Source organism: Channa argus, chromosome 19 (genome assembly GCF_033026475.1).
Source record: "Channa argus isolate prfri chromosome 19, Channa argus male v1.0, whole genome shotgun sequence".
NCBI classification, from domain to species: Eukaryota; Metazoa; Chordata; class Actinopteri; order Anabantiformes; family Channidae; genus Channa; species Channa argus.
Window position 1 is genome coordinate 7,095,364 of NC_090215.1, and position 9,524 is coordinate 7,104,887.

A 9,524-nucleotide genomic window follows, 5' to 3' on the forward strand; every position below is an offset into this window, starting at 1 on the left:
GGTGGAAGTTGAAAAAGGAAGAATGTCGTGTAGTTTTCAGGGAGGAGCTGAGACAGAATCTGGGTGGTCAGGAAGTTCTTACAGATGACTGGACCACTACAGCTAATGTGATCAGGGAGACAGGTAGGAGGGTACTCGATGTGTCATCTGGAAAGAGGAAAGCGGAAAAGGAGACTTGGTGGTGGAACAAGGAAGTTCAGGAGTGTATACAGAGAAAGAGGTTAGCTAAGAAGAAGTGGGACACTGAATATTCTAGACTATGATGGAAAACTGGAAAACAGAGGAATGAAGGTTAGTCGGAGTAAGACAGAATACATATGTGTCAATGAGAGGGACCCAGGTGGAACGGTGAGGTTACAGGGAGCAGAGGTGAAGAAGGTGCAGGACTTTAAGTACTTAGGGTCAACGGTTCAGAGCAATGGGGAGTGTGGAAAAGAGGTGAAGAGGCGAGTGCAGGCAGGTTGGAACGGGTGGAGAAAAGTGTCAGGTGTGTTGTGTGATAAAAGAGTATCAGCGAGAACGAAAGGAAAGGTGTTCAAGACGGTGGTGAGACCAGCAATGTTGTTCGGCTTAGAGACAGTGGCACTGAAGAAAAGACAGGAGGCAGAGCTGGAGGTAGCAGAGCTTAAGATGTTGAGGTTCTCTTTGGGAGTGACGAGGATGGACAGGATCAGGAATGAGGACATCAGAGGGACAGCTCATGTTAGATGTTTTGGAGATAAAGTCAGAGAGGCCAGATTGAGGTGGTTTGGACATGTTCAGAGGAGAAACTGTGAATATATCGGTAGAAGGATGCTGAGGTTGGAGCTGCCAGGCAGGAGGTTTAGAGGAAGACCAAAGAGGAGATTTATGGATGTAGTGAGAGGACATGAAGTTAGTTGGTGTGAGAGAAGAGGATGCAGAGGACAGGGTTAGATGGAGATGATTTGCTGTGGTGACTCCTGAAAGGGAACAGCCGAAACGAAAAGAAGAAGAACAAGTTAAGATAAAAGAATGCGATGGCTAATTGTATTAAAAGCCTTCTTGAGATCCAAAAATACAGCACCGACACAGGCGTTTCGGTCAAGTAGGCTTTTGATTTTTCTACAAAGATGCAGTTAGCAGAATCTCCTGAATGGTGATTTATGAATCCAAACTGCACTGATGTAAGGAAGGTGTGGCCATTATATAAGTGTCTATTCAATTGCTCTGCCACCCACTTCTCAGCTATCTTAGAAAATACAGGGAGAATACTGATTGGTTGATAATTTGCCAAATATATATAAATATATAAAATGATTTTTTTCTGAGACAATCAGACAGAGAGATATGAGAGGACAGGAGAGCAATGGCACTTAAAAACCAAGCAGCACCACAATGCAGCAAGCAGCTTTATGTCTTTAAAAAAAAAAAGCCAACATAGGCAATGACCACAGGATGTAGATGCGAAGTTTATTAGTGCACTTGCAAAATTGCAATGTGAAGCTACAACGAACTACATCAAATGTACACAATTTAACAAAAACATGAACATTATATAAAATATAAATATAATGGGGTTATGTAAAGAATCTTAAGGAACTCGTTTGATTAACATGAGATTAACATCAAACAAGCAAACGAGAAGCTTCATGACAACCTCTTCACTCCGGCCTGGCCTCTAAAACCCATATGCACAGTTAACAAATAACAGCTGAATTTGGACATTTGGGTCCTAGCACCCACACACACAATCGTCTTAACGATTGCAGATTCATACTGATAAGATGATGAACTAGCAAACTTGCCCTGCCGACACAAAACAGTAGAGACTGGCCTCACTCCCTCCTCCCCGACACTGATGGTGAGCAGATGAGGGGACAGAGCTGGGTAATGACGAGGTAGCCGGTGGCTGGTGGCAGACAGAATGCTAGAAAGACCCCTCTTTGGTATGGAAATTGGGACTGTGGAGAACAGATATGATAAAATATCTGACTTTCACACAGAATGCCAGGGGCTGTTTGGACATCTGCCGTGTGTTGAGCAGCTATCTGACCTCTCGGAAACACATGGGAAATCAACATGCACACATTATTTCAGGCAACGTACGCACGTCTCTGTGGTCGACCCACACAATCCTTCATTTAAAGGAAAAATCCACCCAAAAGAGCAACTGGTGATGTATGACGCATACCGGATCCATTTTGTTCTTATTCCCACGGATGACTGGCCAATTACAGCCAATGAGACATCCTGTTGAGACACTGTCTTATCTCCAGCATGGACTGTAAATGTCAGGTGTCAGCCCCCTTTAAATTTAACCAGAGATGTTTTCCTCCTGTTCACTAATCATTCAGGCAGGAATCAATCACTCCAGTGGCAGAGAGACCCGCTTCTCCACTGACAGGAGCCTTAATAGCCCACAATGCAATGCAGCAGCCACAAGCGCACTGTGCTTTCGCTTTATCCACCTACACAAGTAGCCTACAGCTGATCAGAGATTCAACAGAGCCATATGTGCACTTTGAGCAGGGACTATCGAGTTGGCGCTTGTTGATATATTTGCCAGTGTTATCTAAAGGTTTTAGAGGATAGAGGGAAAATACTTTGGCCAAACCTTCCCTTATTTGTTTCTCATCCAGGCAATAGATTTGTCAAAAGTCATTTTGAAAAGGAAGGAATGATCCCAGTACCTCCAACTTTACCCTTCAGTAATCTGCCAACTGCAAATCCACAAATCGGCGGAGCAGATCAATAAAATGTGGCCGTCTGTGTCAAAGCGGACGGACAGCACAGTAAGAGAACAGGCAGACAGAGTGGACGGCACAGTTTTTAAGGCACTGGGTGCATTTTGCATCCCGTGCATCTTGATTCCCAAATAATTGTTGAATGTTGTAGCTTTTAGGGTGAACTGCTGTATTTCTACTGAAATTAATACAAATACAAGAAAAACTGTGACATGTTTGTTTATGATGTGATGGTTATTTATTCTTGTCCTCTGCACATACACATAAGAAATGGCAGTGAAACCCCTCCCTCTTGTGTTCAGCTTCGGAACTGCACCATAAAAACTCTTACCGCTTCCTACAGCCTTGAAAAACATCATCTGTGCCTCAATTACATCACACACTCTTACTAACTGCCTCAGCAAATTGTTTCCATTATATCTCGGACTGGACCAGAATCTATAATATAAAGCAGTTTTAGTTTCTCTTCGTTGTCTGTTATTTTATAATTTCACCCTTGACAAAGCATCACATCACATGGCTCCTCGAAATAGGGGCCATGTAATGAGCCCTAAAGATCAGAGCAGGGTCTCTTGGCTGTTTAACACATCTTGATCATAAAGCGGCCTTTCAAAAACTCCCAGAAAGGCTAAATTAAATATATATTTTTTAATTAGTCCATCTTTTTCTCTTTATACCTTGTATATAGTTGTACATTCAATCCTGTTTATTAATCATAGTTTTACCCTCCTTGTCTTTTTCTCCATGGAGCTTAATTTTTCCCAAATGGCACATGGGGCCCTGCTGCTGATTTGAGAATTCTGCTTTTTTTTTCCGAAGCTGTAATCAGTTGCTCTGTTTAATTAGGTCCAGCAGGTGGTGCTGTTTGATTGTAAAACAAAAAAGAAATCTCAAGATTGAGTTTAGTGTGTATAGTGAGTATAGAATGACTGGCGTACAAATCAGGTTTTGCCAGTTTATTTCTGGAAATACTATACTGTGATGGACCATAATGCTTTTGTGGCTGAATCCCTGCAGCTAAGTCTAAAAGCTGAGGAACAAAAGGTATCACAGGTCATACAGTTTATCTACAGTTCTTGAGAGAAAGGCAATTGTTATCCTTAGACGGGGGGGGGGGGGTTACCTTTATTAGATGACCAGATAGTAAAAGAATTAGCAAAATTATTTATTGATACAAGGATCCTGAGAACAGGTTTTGTATGCAGAACTAATAAATACATGTGAATATCAGAGAGACAAAACTCAGTTCAGACAGTACTTCACCAGAACCGTTATCTCCTTTGTGTTACTAAAGACAAACATGAAGTAAACTGCAAGATTCCAGTGTAACATCCAAAGAACCTCCTGATCAAAATATACAACTTCAAACTACAGGTTTGAAGAATGGATTTGAGATTTTAGCTAATTAAGTTTCCAGTTGTGCTGATTAAAGGCAGCAAGATGACAAACTCAAAAAGAGTGAATAAGCAGGTCAAATCACTGTGTTCAAGTAGAAACGAGCAACAGGTCTAATAAAGTCATTATCATCTCTGCCTGGAGTTAAGTACCATCGCAGATTAGCTATTATGAGCATTTCTGGAGTTCAGTGGGTAAGAGCTGTGTAGACATGCGTCATCAAAAGGCAAACGGCTTTTTCAAGACTTAAATATGTTCTGGGCATTTCAGTAACCAAGTGGTTTATACATATATCATGTAACCGCAAGGTTCCTGGTAGGGTAGTATCTTTATTTCAAATGAACAGTTTTAATTATATGCCACATTTCTTGATTTGTGGTCTATAGTAGACACATGATTAATTACTGACCAATACTCTGGCAAATATGGTGAAACAATCACTGAGTCTATGAAAATGTTCACATTTTTCAGATCCAAATTAGTTCCTTCCACTTAAATAAACATTGCATTTACTTACCATGTAATGTCAGGAGCATTTTTGAACTCTTTAAACTCTTTTTTAAGGTCTCTTGTGAGAAAGACATTTAAAAAGAAAAAAAAGATCCAAAAAGAGAAAGATCCAGTCCACTAATGCTCTTACAGGACGCAACATTTCCCAAAATGCAACGAGGTAACATCTCTAATTATACCACCTGAAAAACACCATGAGGATTCAGGACGAAATACACTTAATGAAAAACTCTTGTCAGTAAGTTGTTGCTTTAGTTTGCCAGTTTAACTCATTCCCAGATGCAGTTGGAAGCCACATTTTACCTGTTTAACCCTTAGATGTCTGTGTTGTTTTAAAGACCTTATGAACTACAAATGCAGTATGAAACTATTTTTGCCGATGAGTAAACTGTAATTAGCAAATCATAATACATACAGGCTAACTGAGTGAGGATGTGCTGAGCCTTTTGTTTTCTTTATGGGTCAGGTTTTTTCATCTTCACAGCGCTTCACATTTTGCAAAGAACTGAAATGATAAACGCCATATTCACAGTTACTCTAAGTGCATGCACAGTTTACATAGTGATCCATGTGCAAGTCAAGAGTCTTTTAGGAAGTCCAGCGCCACCAGGCCACTTTCATGCGGTCCCAGACGGCTCCTAAAGAGTCAAAGGCAGGGCGTACATCCAGGATGGAGAACTGGTAGTTGTCTTTGTTGACATCACCATCATAGTAGTCGATGACATAGCGTACCTCCTTCCCACAACGGTCCACAATCCAGTCGTGGCGATCAAAAGGCAGCTCGTAGCTGATATGTGGGGAAGTATCAGAGATATGATGTCTTATTAATTTAGAAATTAATGAGATGGTTTCTAAACGACAATGCAAAATGATGACACCTAGATGCTGGTATGAGATTCCTGTGCAAGAAAGGTACATTCTGAAGGTTGTGTATTCCAAAAAATTAAAGAATTTTAAACTTAAATTTATTCTTGGCAAAGTATAGAACAGCACATACAGTATAATGTGAATGCGCTGAAACTTTATTGTCTGCATGAAAGCTGTAGACAATAATTCAGGCACATAAAGTATTGACTCACCCCATCAAGGAGCGGAAACGAGCCCTGGGGGAGTACTCTTTGGCTTTTCCCCCAAACCGCTTCAAGGACGGCCCACATGGGCATTCACTGGAAAAATGGAAAAATACTCGTCACGTAAATGTTGGCATTTTGATGAACAGTGGGATCATGTAAAGCACGTTAACATTCTGGTCTTTGCTGCTGATTTGTTGTCGGTTGTTTTGTGACTAACCGTGCATGCATGGCTTCCCATTTGAGGATCTCCTGCCAGGCCTGTTCGTTATTCTGGTTGTGGATTTTGATGATGTTAGTCATGTCCTGAGGGTTGAGGTCATCGTCACGCCAGCGCCACCTGCAGCATATTGTTCAACAGATAATCAGTCAGCCCTGCCAGTTTGTTAAAACTACTTGTTTTCCCCACTAAGCTTTAATCAGCTTCTTGAACTATAAAGTCCGCACAAACCCTTTCCGCAGCATGGCATTCCAGAACATCTGTTCAGATGGATAGACCCAGTTTTTAGCTGTGCCGTGACGCGGAATTCTCGATTCCTCTCTGGTGACTGGCAGGTCAAAGGGCTGGTCAGGCGCTCGCATTTGGTTCGGAGGAGGCATCTGGACACACAATTGAAAAATAAGGCAAATGAACAACTGTCACACTTTAGAGTTTAAAAATGTCAACAATCAATGTTTGGATAACTTGCCAATTGCTAAGCTAATCAAAAGCTGATCAGATATTTGTCTGTATTGTTAACTGTAGACGGTACTTGGGATGGATGCTTTTTTTTACTAAACCTGTTGCCTTTTTGCAGGGGACGTTAAAAAAAGTAAGTAACATTGCTTAGTGTGTAAAAAAAAAAAATTCTTTTGCTTAAGTAATCAATCACCTAACCTCAGTCTCATCTCTTCAAAAAGTGAAAAGTCCCTTGTGTTGTGAACTGCACAGAGTTTAAAAGTCTAACGTGCTTTAATCAAAGCTAATTCATTTTGACATGACACATGCTTTTAATTCCTGCTTGGCTTTCAACCCACCCACCCAGTGCCCATTCCTTTCTTTCATATGCTAAAACAGTGCAGGCACCATATTTGCTGGGTCGATGTCACTCTTCACGCCTGCTGCAGCTTTCATGGGACACTCAACAAACTCATAGGCTTGGTCCTGGTGAACTGGACCTGCTTCAGCTCTGTGCATTGGACACTCTGACGGAGGGGACACTGCAAGGGACAGGAACATCTAATTGAGACATAGTGTACACAAAACAGGCAATAAAATATTTCCATAACCTCAACAAAGATAATTATATTGAACAGTGCAGGTAATTAAAGAGTCTCCAGCTACTGTCACAAATCTAAGTAAACATAAGATAGCATTATGTCGGCAAATGTTAATAAGCTTTAAGATTGACTGTCAACGAATATTCCCAAGAAATTTACTTATAAAACCAATAAATAATTATCATTTACAGTGATACAAGCAATTTAGCATCCATGAAACAGACACCTTTTACAGGCTGAGAATGATGCATTGGACAATCTGAAGGTGGAGAATCTAAAAAAAAAAAAAGACAGATATAAGAAAACAAATTACAATACATTTAAACATTGTAATAATATTTTCTTAAAGAGGTTTAATATAATGTAATGACTTAAGATTCGTTATAGCTTTGTTGCACCTGCAGTGCTACCTTTGACAGCCTGAGCTTCTTGGTGCATGGGGCAGCCCTGAGGAGGGGCAGCCATCGCTGCCTCTGCTCTTACTGCAGGAGCAGCAGGTGTGGATACAGAGCCTCCCATCCTGACCTATAATGATGGGAAATAATATAGTCAATAAACAATCACAACATTAAGACTGTAGAGGAAGGCTTACTCGTGTCCGGTGGTCCAACAATTATCCACTACAGAGGCTAATACCAAAATAATTCCACAGAGCATGGTAAGAAACCGTGTACGGCTATACACACACACACTTTTCCACTACTACCTTTTTGCCAGTCAGTCTCCAAAATTTCCAAGGCAAAAACCTCAATGTATGGTATACTCCTGGTGGCCCATAAAAATAAAGTGTTAACGGCATAAGTAATAGCATGTAACACTGGAACATCAATATTAGGTCATACTCTGCAGAGCTACCTGGTACCGTCAGCCAGCCTGGATGTTTTGACTTCTTTCAGTCAAATAATCATCCCTAAACAGCAAATATCAACCAATTCACTATTATTTAACATAACTTAACAAGGTTATTGTGAGGGAAATTTCAAAATCTAGGTAACACTGTTTCACTGTTTTCACACTTCTCACAGACCCACTATCAAACATGCTTACACCAGTGCCTCCTCACCGTTTGCTCCCCAGCAAGACATCATGTCTCTGGCCACACAAAGAAGTATGTTAGGTAGATATCAACTATAAAACTACCTACACCTGAACATTTGCTTCCCAGAAGGGAGCCCACGGGAACCAGCACAAATCATCAATCTCAAGGACTTAAAAGACAATGAAGACAAAAGGACAAAGTAACATGAACTTGTTAATTAAGACTCCTGACCACATTGTATGAAGGTTGATTTGCATTGACTCATCCCTTTGTTCCTTGTGTGAACCCAGCTGTTGAGCTGTATGTATAAAAGGCAGAACAACCTACACATCTTGGTCAATCAGATACACTCTAGAGTGTAGCTCTGTTCTGCTCTGCATGTTTCTCTATTTTGCTGATTAAATTCACCGTTATCATTCACTTGTAAGTTGCCTTTTTGCCTAATAACTTGCCTTACAGTTTTTGCCACGACAGTTATCTGTTTGAACTGCTGGGTATGTAAAATTCAAAGTGTACTACATAAGAAGAAAAAAGGTCAAACTGTAAGTGATGATGCAAGTCGATGATAACATATTACTTAAGGGTAACATTCGCTGAGCTCATGACACATCCATGACTTGAGTTGTTAACCTTTAGCTAGTTAAAGCTGCCTTCCGCACACAAACATAATTACGTTCACCAAAAGAATAGCCAGGGATGCATTTTGTCCTTCCTGAAGTTATCTCGGATTAACCTCTCAGTTAGCATCACACATTCAGTACAATTGACTTGAAGCTGGCAAACGTAGCACTAGCAGCCATGTCCACACTACCGGTTCCCCCCCGGCATTTACCATTTCATCTGCGGTCCAAAAGGCGTTAGATACAGTACAATAAGATGTATTCAGTCTGATGGTGATCAGACTGAGTAGCTGCTAGCTGCCAGCTATAGTAACAGCTGTTAGCTGCAGCTTTTAGCTAATTACACGTTAAAGCCAGTATTTTTAAGGCGTCTATGTTCCTTACTCTCTAGTCAGATACATTACAATAAAGGGCAAAAATAGAATAAACGAGTCAAAACCTCACCTGTTACACAAGTCCGTTCAGACGCGGTGCTCTACCAGGTTACTGTCCCAATGTCAACGTGCAGGGAAAGTTATAAATTACCCAGAAGGAGTTGCGCCACTATGGTTATGGTGACATGTAGCGTTCGTCATACGCAAGCCTTCTTCTTCTGCTGTTCACATTTGTGGCACACTAGACGTAGCGAGGGCTTATTGCCGCCCACAGGTCGTTTGCGGAACTGCACCAAACAAACCATAATACAGTAACTGTGAGAGTTGTACTTGCAATATTCTGGCGCTGTGCATTAAAGCATGGTTCACAATCTGTCTGTACACATCTGCATTTTCCATTTGGCTGCATGGCTGCTTGCCATGCTTTAGCTCAACCCTGTATCAATCTAATATTACCCCTGAAGCGTTCTTTAGTGTTGGCTGTCCTGGGAAAAAAAATTGCATTTTCAATCTCTCATTCTTTGTGCCATACCCTTGTTATTACACTGAGC

At 41.0% G+C, this 9,524-nt stretch overlaps 1 protein-coding gene across 3 annotated transcripts; it reads right to left on the bottom strand.

The window, feature by feature from the left end:
- Positions 1-3,854: 3,854 nt before the first annotated feature.
- Positions 3,855-9,181, bottom strand: hccsb (holocytochrome c synthase b). Of its 3 annotated transcripts, none has more exons than XM_067486743.1 (8): positions 9,044-9,181; positions 7,351-7,465; positions 7,167-7,214; positions 6,747-6,880; positions 6,132-6,280; positions 5,901-6,020; positions 5,690-5,776; positions 3,855-5,397 (listed from the first exon to the last, which is right to left on the bottom strand). In XM_067486743.1, the coding sequence occupies exons 2-8, from the start codon at positions 7,457-7,459 to the stop codon at positions 5,199-5,201; spliced, it is 846 nt and encodes a 281-aa protein (XP_067342844.1). In that variant the 5' UTR covers positions 7,460-7,465; positions 9,044-9,181; the 3' UTR covers positions 3,855-5,198. The 3 variants fall into 3 exon arrangements, with proteins under 3 accessions (XP_067342844.1, XP_067342843.1, XP_067342845.1); XM_067486742.1 differs by having other exon boundaries at positions 7,339-7,465; XM_067486744.1 differs by lacking the exon at positions 9,044-9,181 and having other exon boundaries at positions 6,747-6,899; positions 7,351-7,433.
- Between the last annotated feature and the right edge of the window lie 343 nt (positions 9,182-9,524).